The sequence below is a fragment of the Oncorhynchus mykiss genome, chromosome 19, assembly GCF_057628025.1.
Source record: "Oncorhynchus mykiss isolate SJ-2025 chromosome 19, ASM5762802v1, whole genome shotgun sequence".
In the NCBI taxonomy this organism is placed as follows: Eukaryota; Metazoa; Chordata; class Actinopteri; order Salmoniformes; family Salmonidae; genus Oncorhynchus; species Oncorhynchus mykiss.
In genome coordinates this window covers 45,139,250-45,158,602 of record NC_143040.1, presented here as the reverse complement: position 1 = coordinate 45,158,602, position 19,353 = coordinate 45,139,250, and the positions used below count along the sequence as shown (strand labels likewise).

General features: G+C 46.0%; 1 protein-coding gene across 2 annotated transcripts in view; it reads right to left on the bottom strand.

The window, feature by feature from the left end:
* LOC110497739 (cysteine-rich motor neuron 1 protein) overlaps positions 1-19,353 on the bottom strand; it is a 122,330-nt gene that overhangs the window by 7,502 nt on the left and 95,475 nt on the right. Inside the window, exons 8-15 of one of the 2 annotated variants that reach the window (XM_036954715.2) lie at positions 12,970-13,098; positions 12,214-12,370; positions 6,386-6,507; positions 5,255-5,467; positions 4,789-5,004; positions 3,273-3,494; positions 2,555-2,743; positions 750-893 (exon numbers count right to left, since the gene is read on the bottom strand). In XM_036954715.2, coding sequence (XP_036810610.2) covers positions 750-893; positions 2,555-2,743; positions 3,273-3,494; positions 4,789-5,004; positions 5,255-5,467; positions 6,386-6,507; positions 12,214-12,370; positions 12,970-13,098 — 1,392 coding nt within the window. The remainder of the gene's footprint in view (positions 1-749; positions 894-2,554; positions 2,744-3,272; positions 3,495-4,788; positions 5,005-5,254; positions 5,468-6,385; positions 6,508-12,213; positions 12,371-12,969; positions 13,099-19,353) is intronic. The other variant, XM_090211123.1, reaches the window with a different exon arrangement.

Here is a 19,353-nt window from a genome sequence, read left to right as displayed (position 1 = left end):
ACAAAGGGAACACACAAACATTACGGGACTCAAACTTTTCTTTATCATGAGATGTTGGCATGTTTATATATAATCCTCATACCGTTGGTAGGTGCAGTGTAGGATTTCAGAAAATACTTTTTTATGTCTATGGCTGTTGTAACCTCACGTGGCATGTGTATCAATTCATAACGTAAGTGTTCTAGAAACTAAACAATAATGTGGTATCCTCCCAGCAACACTCCAACAACACTAGACATGCTTTGGCATAGCAGAGTTATGGAGAATTGAATTAGTCCCTAGATTGCAGTTAAAAGGAAAGAGCAGACTCTGCTCCTGGATGAAGAGTTTCATATGGCCGTCTGCAAAAACATTTAGCAGCTACAGCAGCACCAAGGAGACAGACACTCTAGATTCCTCTCCCCCACTGCACCTGCTAATGATGGGGATGTGTCAAGTATATATATGTGTGTGTGTGTGTGTTTGGGTTAACTATCCTTGTGTGGAACAAAAATCCTCATATTCGGACAAGTGGGGACATTTCGCCGGTCCCCACAAGGAAAAGGGCTATTTTAGGCTTAGGGGTTAGGTTTAGAGTTAGGGTTACAATTAGCGTTAGATTTAGGATCACAGGTTAAGTTTAGGGTTAGATGTTAGGGTTAATGTTTGGGTTAAGTTAAGGGTTAGGGAAAATACCATTTTGAATGGGAATCAATTGTTTGGTGTGTGAGTTGGGGAGTAGGGGAGCTTTATTTAGCAGCATGACATACCAGGAAGTGTTTGATTTGAACTCTGACCTCTGAACTGGGGCATGATGTCATTTTCACTGCGTGTGGGCCAGGCAGGCTGGTTCCTGTCTCCATGCTGGTCTGTCTTCTCGATGGGCACGTTGGTGGGGGCTGGTGCGTACATCTCTATGAGGTAACATAATATGGAAACACGTGGTTAGGTAAAGACGAGAGAGAGAGAGAGAGAGAGAGAGAGAGAGAGAGAGAGAGAGAGAGAGAGAGAGCGAAAGAGAGAGCGAAAGAGAGAGAGAGAGAGGGGAATAATAACGAGAAGAGGTATTGAACAGTGAGTGGTGCGTGAGCTGCGGTGAATGAGGGACCTTTGGCTTTTTATTAATTGAGCCTGATTCTGAGAAAAGAGGGGATGTTATGCATTTCATCTCCACCCAATCACATCTAATGTCCCCACGTGTCACTACTCTATTGGTTCCATTAAGTCAGACAAGCTCAATCAAGATTAGATAAATCATTTGAAATGATTTATAATAGTATTTGAACCCAGCTGGTGTGAATTACGGGCAGTGGCGTTCTCCTCAGAGCTCTGCTGTGAGTTTTATAATTACACTACTGCTGCATCTCATCGATCCAGGGCCGAGCAGTGACATAGAGAACAGAGCGGGAGCTATGATCAATGCTATTATCTAGCCATAGCAATGCATGTTAATTCACCACACAGCCCAGTAAAACCCTAATCCCGCCATTCAACTATTAATATCAATGAAGGTGTGTTTGCTGTGGTTGTCCTCCTCAATTACTCAACTCATTACTTAACAGTCAACCAAATAAAAATTTGAGGAACATGGTGTGAATACATAGCAGCATCAATGGGAGGACATCTGCACTCTTTTATAGTCCTTCTTTCAAAGTAGTGAAGGGAATATGCATAAGGGAAAATCAACGAGGTGCTATGCCTTCTAGCAGAGTGGATCTAACCTTCCACAGAGTTGTATTATTTTCCAGAGAAAGCATAGAGCCCCTAGTTGATTATCCCTTTTATACCATGGCTATAATTTAACACATTTACTGCTAGAAATGTTTTCATTTGCATGTAGAAATGTGTTCAACATCCACTGAAGTAGCTAGCAAGTCTAGATAGCTACAGTGGATGCCTTGGTAACCAATCAGACGTTGCTCGTTTAGCTCACCGAATCTTCAGTCCTAGCTTGCTATTATCTAACAATGCCAATAATGCTTTCACTTAGACTTTTGCTTTCAAAAGCAGCTCAAATATAGAACAAGTAAGAATGAACTATAGCCTTTGAATTCTACTGTGCTGATACCGTGTGTTGTAGGGAAATAATGCATGCTCTAGAATGCCTTTCAAGCCAATCAGAAATGAGTATTCAACAACGCTATGATATTAATAGCATTATAAACTGTGTGGTTCGAGCCCTAAATGCTGATTGTCTGAAAGCTGTGGTATATCAGACCGTATACCACAGGCATGACGAAACATTTATTTTTACTGCTCTAATTACGTTGGTAACCAGTTTATAATAACAATAAGGCACCTTGGGGGTTTGTGGTATATGGCCAATATGGCCTTATTGCTTAAGTAATATTGATGACCAGACAATTCATATTTTGCAAGGGAGTGTGAACACGTGTGTGTGTGTGTGTGTGTGTGTGTGTGTGTGTGTGCGCGTGTGTACTGTATGTTTGAGGGGGAAGGAATTCATTAGAGGCAATGAGAGTGAACGGCAACAAATACACACGCACGCACACATGCATGCGCGTGCACACACACACACACACACACACACACACACACACACACACACACACACCTGAACACATGGGGCAGCAGCTGCCCTCCACTATGGTGGGTTGGTGGCAAGGCAAGGCGGGGCAGCTGACAGTAGAGCAGAGGGTCTGTCCCTGAAGGCAGTAGCAGTGTGTACAGCTGTCTATGTCCCAGCGCTCCTCGTCTGCATATGTCTTCCCATTGAAGTGGCACACGGCTCGCGGTGTGGCATCTGTCAGGAGACACGGGAGAAGATCAAATAGGATCAACCTTGGGGACAGGTAAACATATGGAAGATACTCATTCAGTAAACACGCAAACACAGACACACATGCAGACACACATACACACACAGACATGCACACGTACATGCACGTACGCATGCACGCCAGCACACACGTTCATTTTACCATCCTTGTGGGGGCCAAACAATTTGTTCCCATTTAAAATCCTATTAAAACCCTAACCCTTAGCCTAACCCTAACCCTAACCTTAACGCCTAACCCTAATTCCTAACTCTAATTGTAACCCTAACCCTAATTGTAACCATAACCCTAAACCTAACCACTAAGCCTAAAATAGCCTTTTCCCTTGTGGGTACCTGCGAAATGCCCCACTTGTCAGACTTTTCCTTGTGATGACTTCTGGTCCCCACAAGGATAGTAAAACCTGCTTACTCTGCTTATCTCCCCACATTGTCTATAGTATAGGTAGGTCCAATTATCTGTGTGTGTGTCGCTGCAAGTCTGTGTGCAGCATACCGAGGCAATAGGGGCAGCACTGTCCTTTGCGTAGCACGGGCCTGGCACAGCCAACAGGTGGGCAGGACTCTGAGAAGCAGCTGATCTGACCGTCCAGACACACACAGCTGGAGCAGGTGTTGGGCTTCCAGGACTCTGCGGCCAGGAAGATGTCTCCCTCCTCGTTCCTGCAGTAGCTGGGCATGCTGTCATTACTGGGAGATTGGGGAGTGATGGGCTCGTCTATAGAGGAGAAAGGGAGAAACACACAGTCAGGATCAACTGACTGCACTCAGTCAGGTATACTTTCAAAGATGTGTTCTTTAGATGTGACTGTAGCTCTTGGAAGCCAACAGAGCACCTAAGAACTGGTTCATCTGACAAGAATACATGGGTTGGATTCCAGGGCTTAAAATATTGATGACATTCAAACGGTAGAATGTTCATCTTTGCGTCTTTGGTATGTTCAGCTAAAACATCTCAAACAAACAGCTTAAAGATGCAATATGTAACTTTTTGGGCGACCCGACCAAATTCACATAGAAATGTGAGTTATAGATATGTCAGTCTCATTGAAAGCAAGTCTAAGAAGTGTTAAATCTATTCTATGTGCACTATTTCTATACTACAATATTTGTGGTTATGGAAAATATATTTCTCAGTGGTTTAGATGGTACAATGATTCTCTACACTATACTTGCTTGTTTTGTCGCAAACTGAAATTGGGTGAAGTATTCGAATTTTAGCAACCAGAAAATACGGAGCGATTTCTGCACAGTACATCTTTAAGAGATGGAAACAAACAAAAATATCCATGTGAGAGTTGAGTTGGTGGCCTTCCAGGCATCTCTGTGCTGTTACACTGTTTTACTCTGACAGAGGCCCAAAGCACCCCTGTCTGTTTCATGTTTGGTTTGGTAAGTCTCCATTTTCTCATGCACTATTCATGTCTCGAGCTCCATAACTTATGCATTATGCACATTCTTTTCATTCGTTCTCTCTACAGTTTGATTCTGGACTATTTTCTCTCCCTCCCTCCCTCCCTCCCTCCCTCCCTCCCTCCCTCCCTCCCTCCCTCCCTCCCTCCCTCCCTCCCTCCCTCCCTCCCTCCCTCCCTCCCTCCCTCCCTCCCTCCTCTCTCTCTCTCTCTCTGTCTCTCTCTCCCCTCTCTCTCTCTCTCCCCTCTGTGTCCTCCTCAACGAGCCATATTGTTGTATTGGAAATAGAGCCAAGGCAAATAGTAAACATTACAATAGCATCTCTCTCAATGCCAGGTCTTTGCAGCTATAATTTACTTTAGGACCTCAGCTCAGTTAAGACTATCTTGAGACACTTTCCCCCTTCACATTCATCTCTACTTTATATATATATTTATATATATATATACGGCTTAGGGCTTAGGCTGCGTTTAAGCATAATGATAAGGCTGCCGTTATAACATAATATTATAGTTGCCCCACAGACTCAGATACTGGATATAGAAAGACCCATAGTGTTTAGAAGCCAACTTGAATAACCAACGGCTACTCAAATTCACCTGGGCAGTGAGGGCAGCAGGAGTCTTGCGTTCTGATTGGGCTCTGGCAGAGCAAGGGCGGGCACACCTCTGTCTCACACAGGACACGCCCACTGTGACAGGTGCACTGGGTGCAGGCGTCGATGTTCCACGTCTCCCCCTCCACAAAGTACTCTCCCCCCGGGGCCAGGCACACTGACGAGTCCCCCAGGTCTGGCTTGTGGGAGCTAGGCTCATCTGAGGGAGGAGAACAGAAGGGTGAGCACAGGGTCAAAGGTGAAACAGCTTTTTCATTAGTATGTACTGTATTATCAACAGTATCACCATGAAACAATGAAGAAGATGGGAAAATCGGCAATATCTTTTCAGAAGAATTTCAGCTTTAAGATGGTTTCAAGTATACACACCAACCATTATTTCTAAGAATAGCTTACTACAAGTGCACAGTTGTTTCCTTATTTCATTAGGTTGTTTTAGGTTTCCTTACCTGGGCAGGATGGGCAGCACTGTCCAGTCCGTATGGCAGGGCTGTCGCAGGCTGGCACGGGGCACGAGATGAGGGTACACATCTCCCTGCCACTGTGGCAGTAACAGTCCCGGCAGCCATCGTGCCAGTTCTCCCCATTCTCGTGCCGTCTTCCATCCATGGACAGACATGAGCCCTTTTTCACTGATGGGGCGACTGATGAGGAGCTCTGGTCTGGAAGAGGACACGTTTTAGAGATACAACTACCAGCACAATCCTAACCCGAACACTGTAAAGTACATTCTTAGAAAAAAGGTGCTATCTAGAACCTGTCCCCATAGGAGAACCCTTTGAAGAACCTTTAATGATTCCCTTTTTTCTAAGAGTGTACAGTGTTAGGCGGACCAATCACTGACTGGTTTACAGGATCAGGGGCCAACCAGGAACAAATCATTGTCAGGGAGAGAAAAAAAAACACCTTGATTAAAATCCTGTCTGAGATTCTGAGCCATACAGGGACGGATGGCTCAAAAGAAAGACAGATTTAAATGTTTTTCTCATTAAAAGAGATATGTTTTGAACCCTCATTCATTAATATTTGACAGGGAGTTCATTATTTAGTGCAAATCACAGCAGAACACAAGATAAGTATCAATAATAGATCTGTGTGGAGGAGATGACCCCCAGCCTGCCACCTGGTCACACCAAAGATGTAACAATACTGTATGTCTCAAATGGCACCCTATTCCCTATATAGTGTATTACTTTTGACCAGAGCCCATCAAAAGTAGTATACTATTAAGGGAATAGGGTGCCTTTCATGACACATCCTTAGTCATATTCTATATCCTCAACATCCATCACAACAAAAGTTTGGTTCTTTCTGATGGTGAAGGTAGTTGACTATGATGCAAACAAAAATAATAACCAGATGGCAGCAAGAGACTACTCCAGACAACTCTCTATAGGTGTAATATGTGAAAGAAGAAAACACTGACAGCAGAATAGTTATAAAGTTTAGGTACTGGTAGTGGTTCTCCAAGTCTGACAGGGGAAAGAGAGGAGAGAGTTTGGAGAACTTTTGTATTTTAATTAGCAGCATCTAAATGATGAACGCAAAAGTATCAGAGGTTATCAATAGATGGCACTCACCTCTGCACTGGCACTTCAGGCAGCCCAACTCGTCCTGCTGGAAGCCCATTGGACAGGGTTTGTCACAAGGTAACTCTGGACACTTCTTACAGCGGCAGATATCACAACCGTGCTTGTTCTTTCTGATGGGAGTAGAGGAGAGAGAGGTTAACATCACTTATTCACAAGGTTGGAAAATATAGGTCCTAATTTATATAGTATATGCTACAGTATCTGAAACGGAGAGCCTATAAAATCCACCTTTGCTGAGTGGGACGGCCCATATCCACTAGGGATGATGTCAGTTGATATAACAACAAAGGCCATTCATTTTCATTGGAAGAAAAGCGATGAGAAGCGAAGTGTCTGGGGGAACGTTGGACGATGCGAAAATGGCGAGGGAGCGTGAACAGGGCGAAAGCTGAATTTTATGCAAATACTCAGCGATATCGCAGCGCAATACACCAATCGAAGCTCACTATAGCCTCTAGCCCCTGCTAGATTGGCTGTTGATACCTAGCACTACCTAGCATGCTGTTGGCTTGCTAGCAACCACATGACGAGCCACTCTGGATGAAGCTAGCGTGGCTATGCGAAGCATCACTGGTTATAGATCACAACCGTGAGGGTGGCCAAAACGGCCATCACGGTGGGTGTTGCAGTGAGGAGGCAGAAAGGACATCCGTTTTTCTGCCAAAGGTTTGGGCTTTTATAGGCAATGTTGACAATAAATAGGCGCCAAAAGTGCTTAACATACGTACAAAGAGCAACAATAGGAAGAAGAGCAACATAAGTCACTGCACTGACCTTACCCAAGCCTCAATAATGCCTGAGAGCAATTTGCATGAGCTGCGGCAAGTAGGCCTACAGTATAGTCTGACTCCCTCCAAAACAGGATATGAAAGGTTTAAGAATACATTGTACCCACAATGCATTTCATCATGGAACATATTGTACCATTTCACACTTCACTCCTCCCCCGGGAAAATCAACATGTTTGCATGAACCACAACACAGTTGAGCTCTTGAACACCCTTCCATTTGCCTGTCACAATCTCCGACCAGGAAACATGAAAGTCCCCTGTACAATTAGCCTGCGAGGACAAATAAAGTAAGCATTTACATGCCTTTAGCTTAACTTTATTGTTAATGATCATTAGTGATCACTTTGTAGTTATACTTTTAGTCAACAAACGCAGCTCAGTATTCAACACCATTTTCCCCTCCAAGCTCATCACCAAGCTTAGGAGCCTGGGACTAAACACCTCCCTCTGCAACCTGATCCTGGCCTTCCTGACGGGCTGCCCCAGGCGGTGAGAGTAGGCAACAACACATCCTTCATGCTGACCATCAACAGGACCCTGAACAGTTTCTACCCCCTCAAGGGTAGAAACTGGGGTGGCAGGTAGCCTAGGGGTTAGAGCGTTGGACTGGTAACCAAAAGGTTGCAAGTTCGAATTCCCGAGCTGGCAAGGTGCAAATCTGCCCCTGAACAGGCAGTTAACCCACTGTTCCTAGGCTGTCATTAAAAGTAAGAATTTGTTCTTAACTGACTTGCCTCGTTAAATAAAGGTAAAATATATATATTTTTTAAAGGGTGTCCCCTCCTGTACTCCCTGTTTTCCAGGACTGCATGGCCACACACGACTCCAACACCATCATCAAGTTTGCTGACGACACAACAGTGGTAGGACTGATCAACGACAACAATGAGACAGCCTATAGGGAGGAGGTCAGAGACCAGGGCAACAACCTCTCCCTCAATGCAAGGCAAATGAGCTGGTAGTGGACTACAGGAAACAGAGGGCCCCCTTCCACATTGATGGGGCTGTAGAGGAGAGGGTCGAGATCTTCAAGTTCCTCGGTGTCCACATCACTAACGAATTAATACGGTCCACACACACCCACCCACCCAGTTCTGAAGAGGATACGTCAGAGCCTCTTCCCCCTCAGGAGGCTGAAAAAAAGTTACACAGCTGCACCATTGAGAGCATCTTGACTGGCTGCATCACCGCTTGGTACGGCAACTGCAAAGGCACCCGGCCGCAAGGCGCTACAGAGGATGGTGAGTATGGCCCAGTACATCACTGGGGCCGAGCTCCCTGCCATCCAAGACCTCTACTCCAGGCAGAGTAAGGCCCCCCAAAAATTCGCTGTGTATATATTCCTCGTGTCACTATTTCTATTTTGTATTGCATTTTTTTATCTTTATCTTAACTTTGCATTGTTGGAAAAGGAGAATTTCACTGTTAGTCTGCACCTGTTGTTTACCATGCATGTGACAAATACAATTTGATTTGAGCCGCAAACAAAATGTTTGGTGCCAAAACCAAACTAACTGGCAAACCCTCATCATATTTTACATATATTTTTAGCAGCAGCTTACAACAGTGCTTGTATTTCAGCCTATGGAAAAACAATATACCAAATCACACTGTAATCACACATCAATTCCAGTTGAATAAATAGCCAAAATACTGTGCCATTAAATTGAAATAAAAAACATGAATGACAGAAATCTGTGCTAAAATAAGACTGTGCATGCTACAGTAGTCTATAGTGAACGTGACAATATTAAGCTGTGATGGTTTCAACTCTCACCTCAATAAAACAACACCGATTACAGATGACGCCCGTCAACTTTTAGTTTGCCATTGTGTTTGTTTGTGTGACATGCTTTAAAAAAAAGTTTGTTTGCCGTGGTATCTGTGTCATTAGTTTGACATGGTTTTTGTCATTGCATGGAGAGGTAAACACATAGCAAACAGTCACACAAACATATCAGAGACAGGCTGTGTGTACGTTCCAGCTAGGTGCCAATGACAAGCAGCACCAATGTCATCAGTTAAAACAAGGACAGAGATAAGAGAGAGTGTGTGTGTGTGTGTGTGTGTGTGTGTGTGTGTGTGTGTGTGTGTGTGTGTGTGTGTGTGTGTGTGTGTGTGTGTGTGTGTGTGTGTGTGTGTGCGTGTGTGTGTGTGTGTTTGTGTGTGTGTGTGTGTGTGTGAGAGAGAGAGAGAGAGAAAGAGGCATTGTGTGTGTTTACACGCGTGTCAACAGATGGCACAAATGACTGACCATGGGGACGTATCAAACAAACGCTTCGCTCTGTGGCTCGCTGCTCTGACCAGACAGAGCAGAGCACCTTTCCTTTCCTAAATCAAAATCCACGTTCCAAATCCCCCCTGTCCCATCCAGGCCCTCCTCTATCCCTCCATCCTCCCCCTCTTCATCCCTCCCGCCCCTCCTTCTATCCTCCCCCTTCTCCCTCTCCTGCCCACTCTCTTATCTCATGAATAATAAGATTGAGGAGGAACAGCCATGTACAATCCACATTTGGTTTGGTGATAAGGAGCTATCAAGGGCCATTTCAGTTGTGGGGAATATCAATAGAGTCTGTACGGAGAGGAGACGGCAGCCCGTTGAATTATTCAAACAAAACACTTTGCTGCTCGAACATAGGGTGTAAGCTATAACTTTGACGGCGCATAAATAGATATCTAAAATTAGAATCTTAGATGCAAGCATTCACGCCGTGCACACTCATTCATGAGAAAGGAATGAGAGAGAGAAAGATAGGGGAGAGAGAAGAAGGGAGCGAGAGGGGGAGAGAGGAAGAGAGGAAGGGAGATGAGAAACAGAGAGCGAGAGAGAGAGCGAGAGAGAGAGAGAGAGCGAGAGAGAGAGAGAGAGATAGAGAGGGAGAGAGAGCGAGAGAGCGAGAGAGAGCGAGAGAGAGGGAGAGAGAGAGAGAGAGAGAGAGCGAGAGAGAGAGAGAGCGAGAGAGAGCAACGATTGGTTCAATGCAGGCACAGACCAGTCGAGTAACACCTTTACTGTATGAGACCATTGTTGAGGGAGTTTAGTTTATGATAGGAAGGTAAATGTGTGGACAGGACACTGCCTGTCACCTAAGCGTTTTACTCTCTGTCATATCCATAACTATTCTGTCATAATGATTCCTAGCAGGCCAGCTGGCTGGTTGGTCCACACCACAGTTAAGATACAGGGCAGATGGATTATAGTGCAGGTGGACCGGCCTCCCCGGGGAATTATAGAAAAGCTGCTAGCTGCCCACTAGAAAATCTGTTATGAAAGAGAAGGTGTACTACTATTACTACAAGGGGGAAGCGGTCTTTAAACGAGCAATCTGCAGTTGAAACAAAGAAGTCATCCGGTCATACAATTTACTTTGTTTCCAAACATTGGAGTAAAGAAATCTTATATTTGGGGGTTTTGATGGGGTATGACAGTCTTATCTAAGCTCATGAAGTTATATTCTTCAAGAATCAAATGGGTATGTATCATTATCTTCTGTCCAAAAATAGATTGTAGTAACTGCAGATTGTCCTTTTAAAGCCACAAACTGTCATTTATAGCCCCGCTATAAATCTATTCCGTGAAACAACTTTATATTTTGGCTTCTGATGGAGTAAGACGTTGTGAGGCACTTATAAGTTACATTCTTCAAAATGATAATTTAACATCAGTAACTATTGCAGATTGTACCTTTTAACTTGGCTAAGAGTGAAGGAGCCTTTAGGTGTCCAGTAGTGAGTTAGACATATATCCAGAACCATTCTGAACCGCTGACACACATAATCTGCTTCTCTAACTATGGTAATGTAATACATCAGTAGAGCTGATGTGTGTGTGTGTGTGTGTGTGTGTGTGGGGGGGGGGGGGGGGGGATGATCTATTAACAAGCTCATCAAATGGAGACTGAGATTGAGTCATATTGTAATATTTGAGTTATTTTCAAACTTATTTAAATCAGAAGGTGGTATGGCTGTTGGGCATGTGCGGTAATTGTCCATTTTTACACAGTGCTGTATATGAAAGCTTTTGTTTTATAGCTCTACACGTGAGTTTTTATGCACAGCAAGCATAGGAGGTATGAGCATGTGTGTGTGTGTGTGTGTGTGTGTGTGTGTGCGTGTGTGCGTGTGCGCGTGTGTGTGTGTGTGTATGTGTGCATACCTTCTTAACCTGCAGACAAGATTCCTTAGTGAAAGCTGTAATAAATGATTTACTACTGATGTACCTCTGAGTAAATGGAAATCTGTGTATTCGGTCCGGTGAGCCTACACGCACGGTACTAGGGGCCAGGTGCATTTGGAGAAGCTAAAAGAACATCCTGTTCGAAGATTAGCCCTTCAGTTTCACTATCAGAGGCTATCCTTTACGGTGTGCAACAGCAACACAGAAAACCCAATCAGTAGCCTGGGCGAAGCTGTCAACTCCACACGCGATGCCGGTTTAGCCAAAATGAGTTGTGGAGAAGGAAAAAGTTATCATTTTGTCCGTTTAGGAGTACAACTCACTTAAGCATAACAGGCAAAGCATGTAACCAGGGTAATTTGTGACATACGTGTGAAGGAGCCGCGATTTCAATTACAATTGACCATCTGTCAGTCTGTCTAGCTCTGTGAAGATCTACTGCTTTATAACGGCTGAAAGTGACTGGCAAAAGTAGGCATAATTTACTCTGAAACGACGCCAATTTTGAACCGCTTCATATTTCAAAGCGTGGGGGTGCTGGAATGAAAACTATATGATAATTGTGTGAGAGCGGGGAATCAGCATGTTTGTTATTAAGTGTGTCTGAGTGGGTAGAGTGTCGGTAAAGACAGCGGGAGAGGAAGAAGGACGGAGGTAGAGACAGGGAGGGAAGGAGGGGGATGAAGGGGTAGGGATGGATGGAGGGAGGGAGGGAGGGAGGGAGGGAGGGAGGGAGGGAGGGAGGGAGGGAGGGAGGGAGGGAGGGAGGGAGGGAGGGAGGGAGGGAGGGAGGGAGGGAGGGAGGGAGGGAGGGAGAGAAGGAGGGAGCGAGAGAAGTGCTGTCTTACATGAATCCGAAGGGGCAGGCCTTGTCACAAACCACAGCCTTACACTTCTTGGGTCTGGGGCGACACTGACATACGTCACAGCCGTGGGCATCTGTCTGCAGGCCGAATGGACACTTCAGGGTACAGTCAGAGGTCAGGGCACTGCACAGCTCTTCTCCTGTAGGGAAAACACAGACGGAAACACATCAGACATCAGTTTATAGCCAAAACCTAACAGTCATTTAATAGTTCTAAAAGTCAATATGTCTTCATTGAGAGATACTCAAAATTAGGAATTGTTATTGAAACTCAGAAGTCATGACTTATGATAATGCTCTTTTCTGACAGGCAGGGATACAAAACATTGTACATCTTTGTTTTTAAAAGCCCTTTCAAGATGTCTGAGTCTGCCCTCAGTGTTCCTTTAATCCATGTATGATAATGTCCCAGACAGATATAGTCATAGAAACAGTCAGACAGTCAGGAAGGAGAGAGAGAGCACCAGAGAACAATGTCTCAATGTCGTTGGCCCAGGGCGAGTTCTGTCCTCTGTGTAAACCAATCCGGTGAGAGGAAATAATAGACATATTGCAAAACAGGCTTCACTGACCGAGACGTCAGACCAAACCACGTCGTGAACCAAAAGGAAGAAAATGGACTGAAACAAGGACACACCCTGGATTTGTGTCATAAGAAACGCACATTTTCATTTTACATTGGAAAACGTTTTAAAAAGTATTCCGCTGTGTACCCTAATGAATATGGCCCAGTACTCACGTGTCTTGCAGTGGCAGGTGCGACAGCTGTTCAGGTTCTGTCGGAATCCGTATAAGCAGTCCTTCTCTGACAGGGAGCAGTTCTCTAATGACTGACAGGTAGGGGGCGCCATCGTGATGTAGGTGGGCTCTGAAGGAACCAACAAAAATCACACACACCACTTTGGAGGCAAGTCAACTGAGTAACATCACTCAACACACACTTACGACGCACAAGCGCACACACATACACACACACACACACACACACAAACACACAGCTTTGTTCTGGCATTATGACTAATAGGAGCCATCAGAGTCAAAAGCAATTTCTCCACAAACCCACACCTACCTTCCATTAAAGTGGGTAAATATCAGAGAACAATAGTTGAAAAAACCTGACAGCTACAATAATATTCTATACAAAGGCACGACCAACTGCCCTTTGTGACCCGACTCCTCCACTCCTCCATCTAATGCATATCGCTTCACATTGAGGTGTCTGCATTCCAGTTCAGTTTGTTTGAATCCATTAAAAGATTATACAGCACTTAATCATATCGGAGGGCGTTGGCTGGCCATATTTCACAGTCATGGACACCAGCACACGGTTTAGTTATGACAGCTTTGAAAAATTCCTCCCTGATGCCTGTCACCCTGGCTGGCTGCTATCTGCTGTATGTGGCTCCTCTCTGATGGGGAGGGGCCAGGACTAGTGCTGTTCTGTGATGATAAATATGAGGAGGGTTGTACCAGGGTTGAAGTGGGGACCAGACCAGGAAGTCAAAGAAGGAGTGGGGAGGAAGAGGAGGACAGGGGAGGGAGGAAGATATGAGGAGGTGGGAAGTAGGACAGGAGAAGGAAGATGGGGAGTAGGACAAGAGAAGGACAGGAGGAGGAAGAGGAGGTAGAGAGGAGGAAGAGGTGGGAAGGATGACATGTGGCGGTGGGGAGGAGGACAGAAGGAAAAGGAGTTGGCCAGGAGGATTTAGGGGGAGGACAGGACAGTCAAGGTCAGAGGAGACACCAGTGAGTAACTGCGGCTTCTCTCTGAAGTAGACTACACTATCGTGAATGCAAATCACGTGTACGCTGGCCAGTCTAGTCTGTCACAAGAGACTATGAATGTAATGATGCACAAGATAAACATAGCAGTAGAAAGAAAACATTCTGACAATGCTAATAATGTATAGACAATGCTAATAATGTATAGACAATGCTAATAATGTATAGACAATGCTAATAATGTATAGACAATGCTAAATCTACTGGAAACCAAATCAAAAGAAAATGAATAGAAGCCTATGAGGACATTTAATTAAACAAAGGCAAACAAATGTGTTGCTGAAAGGTTGGGGTCACTTTGTGATGAATTAATTCCTGGTTAACACAAAATGGCCAGGTAGGGAGGGAGAGGAGGTCTGTCTGAAAACAGTGCAGTGCCAATTATTCAGGAGGTGCAAATTTAATTAAGTCCCATCAGATAAAAGTAACAAAATGACACAATGCTCTTTTCCCATCTGCTTTCCCCTCAAGGTTATTTGTCTCTGATGAACGACTCCATGCTTTTATTTCAGGACTTATAGTTATTATGAATTAAGAATGAGCTCTCTCGCTCTGATTTCATTAACTTGCTACGACTTAGGGCTAAAACAAGGTGTCCCTGTTAACAAACAACTGGTGGGCAGGCTGAAAGCAGCCAGGTAGGTACAGTAGCAGGGGCATGGCAATTCAAGGCATGAAACGAATGCATTGACAAATAGACCACACAAAAAACAGTACACATATGACCACAAAGCAACCCCCCCCCCCCCCCCCCCCCCCCCCCCCCCCCCCCGCTCTCTATCCCCGGTGTAGGTGAGTTAGTTATGTAGCATTAAACGTTAAGCATGGCAGAGGACTCCAGAAGGCTTCATTCCAATGTGACAGCCTTGATTTGCTTAATTACACACTGTGTGTCTGGCACAATAACCACCCTGACAGAGAGGGGGTGTCACCTTGAGGAAACCAGCTCTCCTAACAAATAATAATTAGGAAATAAAAATGCATAAAGCACTGGCTTGGCTGTGGGGGAGCTAAATGAAGCTGCCGGGAGCAGAGGGCCGTGTGCCCTGGGGCCGCTGGGACAAGGGCAGGGTGTGTGTGTGTGTTTGTGTGCGTGTGTGGACTGCCTGGGAGGGACAAGGGCAGGGGTGACAGTGGCAGGACCTGGCTTCTGTTTACCTGGTGTTCCCAGAGGCCAAGTACATACAGAAGACCAGACCCATTACACACAGAGGACCAGACCCAGTACACACAGAGGACCAGACCCATTACACACAGAGGACCAGACCCATTACACACAGAGGACCAGACCCATTACACACAGAGGACCAGACCCATTACACACAGAGGACCAGACCCAGTACACACAGAGGACCAGACCCATTACACACAGAGGACCAGACCCAGTACACACAGAGGACCAGACCCAGTACACACAGAGGACCAGACCCAGTACACACAGAGGACCAGACCCATTACACACAGAGGACCAGACCCATTACACACAGAGGACCAGACCCATTACACACAGAAGACCAGACCCATTACACACAGAGGACCAGACCCAGTACACACAGAGGACCAGACCCATTACACACAGAGGACCAGACCCAGCACACACAGAGGACCAGACCCAGTACACACAGAGGACCAGACCCAGTACACACAGTGGACCAGACCCATTACACACAGAGGACCAGACCCAGTACACACAGAGGACCAGACCCAGTACACACAGAGGACCAGACCCAGTACACACAGAGGACCAGACCCAGTACACACAGAAGACCAGACCCATTACACACAGAGGACCAGACCCAGTACACACAGAAGACCAGACCCAGTACACACAGAGGACCAGACCCAGTACACACAGAGGACCAGACCCAATATAAACAGAGGACCAGACCCAGTACAGACAGAGCACCAGACCCAGTACACACAGAGGGCCAGACCCAGTACAGACAGAGGACCAGACCCAGTACACACAGAGGACTAGACCCAGTACAGACAGAGGACTAGACCCAGTACACACAGAGGACCAGACCCATTACACACAGATGACCAGACCCAGTACACACAGAGGACCAGACCCAGTACACACAGAGGACCAGACCCAGTACACATAGAGGACTAGACCCAGTACACACAGAGGACCAGACCCAGTACACACAGAGGACTAGACCCAGTACACACAGAGGACCAGACCCAGTACACACAGAGGACCAGGCCCAGTACACACAGAGGACCAGACCCATTACACACAGAGGACCAGACCCAGTACACACAGAGGACCAGACCCAGTACACACAGAGGACCAGACCCAGTACACACAGAGGACCAGACCCATTACACACAGAGGACCAGACCCATTACACACAGAGGACCAGACCCATTACACACAGAAGACCAGACCCATTACACACAGAGGACCAGACCCAGTACACACAGAGGACCAGACCCATTACACACAGAGGACCAGACCCAGCACACACAGAGGACCAGACCCAGTACACACAGAGGACCAGACCCAGTACACACAGTGGACCAGACCCATTACACACAGAGGACCAGACCCAGTACACACAGAGGACCAGACCCAGTACACACAGAGGACCAGACCCAGTACACACAGAGGACCAGACCCAGTACACACAGAAGACCAGACCCATTACACACAGAGGACCAGACCCAGTACACACAGAAGACCAGACCCATTACACACAGAGGACCAGACCCAGTACACACAGAGGACCAGACCCAATATAAACAGAGGACCAGACCCAGTACAGACAGAGCACCAGACCCAGTACACACAGAGGGCCAGACCCAGTACAGACAGAGGACCAGACCCAGTACACACAGAGGACTAGACCCAGTACAGACAGAGGACTAGACCCAGTACACACAGAGGACCAGACCCATTACACACAGATGACCAGACCCAGTACACACAGAGGACCAGACCCAGTACACACAGAGGACCAGACCCAGTACACACAGTGGACCAGACCCATTACACACAGAGGACCAGACCCAGTACACACAGAGGACCAGACCCAGTACACACAGAGGACCAGGCCCAGTACACACAGAGGACCAGACCCAGTACACACGCAATACATGGCAATGACAACACAGCTCACACTGACTGACCTCCCCTCAGGTAGAAAGCTGACGGGCTCCAACAGGCAACGTATTGTACTACTGCAACTGCCACACTGTCGGTGACTATCTTCGTGTAAATCAATCTAAACAACCATTGTAATTGTGTTATATTAGAGTAATATTTGACGTTCCCCATACTGTAGACGAGACAATCCCATTGGTTGTTCCTCAGATGATTCTACATGGCAGGGAAATCAGGCTGAGGTCCTAAACAGTGAGCTGCGGGGGTTCTCTATGAAGGGTAGCCAGCTACACATCTCCAATGTCAGGAGTCTTTGTTAAGGAGGCAGAGCAAGATCATTAAAGGGATAACGATGTGAGGGCATGCATTAAACTGTGCTGCTCACCGTCTTATCTCTCTCTCAGACTATCTCTCATCCCCCACCAAGACACAATGGTCAATATCTCCGATAGTGACATTGTAAAAACCCATGTCACAGTATCATACAAAAACTCATCCCATCCATGAATGGAATACAGATATGAATAGGTGTTGGGGAGGAATCACATGTTGCAATCCGTTCCAATCTGTTCCAGTCTCTCTCTCCAACCACTGTTGAAATGGAAGTCAATCAAAGTCAAGCCTAGTGACTTAAAACATGATGCTCCATAGAGATTCAATCCCCCTATCAGTAAATGTAATTGCTGTACATGTGTGAGAGCGCGAGCATATCAAAGAAGGGCATGATATCTATCTCCGCTTTGATCTGAAAAACCCCAGGAAACATATTGCTCAAAAAACCCAGACGAGGAGGACAGAACACACACAAAATCACAATCAGCAACACAAATATCCTACTGTATAGAATAGCAGTGAGTGAACAATGTTGTGCTTATTGTACCCAATTGACTTAATACTGATGCTCCAGTTGTAAGGTCTATAAACTAAATACACATGATCTGTTTTTATGAATATCACCATTCAGGGTGCATGGCCAGGCGTGTGGTCGGTTGGGTTAGTGCGGGAGGACTGAGGGATGCATCCTACCTCCACACCCTACCTGCCTCTTCCTCCCTAGGTTTGAGGCTCGGTCACTCAAACACGCATAATTGCTTCAGAGGCAGATAGGCGCATAAAAGATTAATGGAAGGAGGTGGAGGTGGGGGTGAGCGTGAGTGGTTCTGCCCACCATGGGGCAGAGGTAAAGGGGCCTGCAGGCATTGAGACATGGCATGGCCCACTGCCCTCTACTCTCCCTGTCCTTCCTGTGCTCATGCATCCGTCCTCCCTCCCTCCCTCCCTCCCTCCCTCCCTCCCTCCCTCCCTCCCTCCCTCCCTCCCTCCCTCCCTCCCTCCCTCCCTCCCTCCCTCCCTCCCTCCCTCCCTCACCCTCCATCAATCCATCCATCCAACCATCCATCCATCTTACCTCCCCCTACCTCCCCTGTTCCCTCCCTCCCTCCTTCCATCCCGTTCCTACCCACCCCAGGTCCTCATTAGAGAAGACTCAGGGGTGAAAATGACCCCAGGCCAGTGGAACTAGCTACCTAATTTGAGATCTTTGCATCCTGATTAGAAAACAAAACTCACCACTAATCCACTGGGTCGAGCTTGTAACGTATAATGTTGTTGACTTGTTATTCATTGATTGTGTTGTAAAATGATTTGATAGTCCGATCGTGTACTGTTTAATTGGAGGGAGAAGAACCCATGAGGGGAAATATGAATTTGAAGTGATATGAGGATAATTTACCAAGTCCCCTGGCTGTCCCTGTTGGATCATCCATCCACTGACTCCTTTAAATACAAACACTACTCATTACCCCAGATATATCAATATCTGCTAGGTCAAGCATGCTAGGCTACAGTAGCGCATGCTAACGCTAAAAGGGGTCTTACAACTCATTGTTTTGCAGCTAACAATGCTAAGCTGTAACTAAGTATCCATACAGTATCTGGCATCACTGATTTTGGCAATTACTCACTCGTGAAGCTTTGTTTCATCGGGACTTCCACCTACCAAGGTTTGACTGGTTATGATTAACGCCTATACACGCTTGGTAACAGGCCATTTGACGCAGTGCTAAGTCCATAGATAGTGTTCCTGGTATCCATGAGATAAGGATATACTGTACCACAATATACTGTACCACAATATACTCTACCACAATCATGCTACCGAGCTACCAATTTAAAAGAGATTATAATCAACCGTGATCTTCACCTTCAGTACCATCGATCCAATATCTGCTC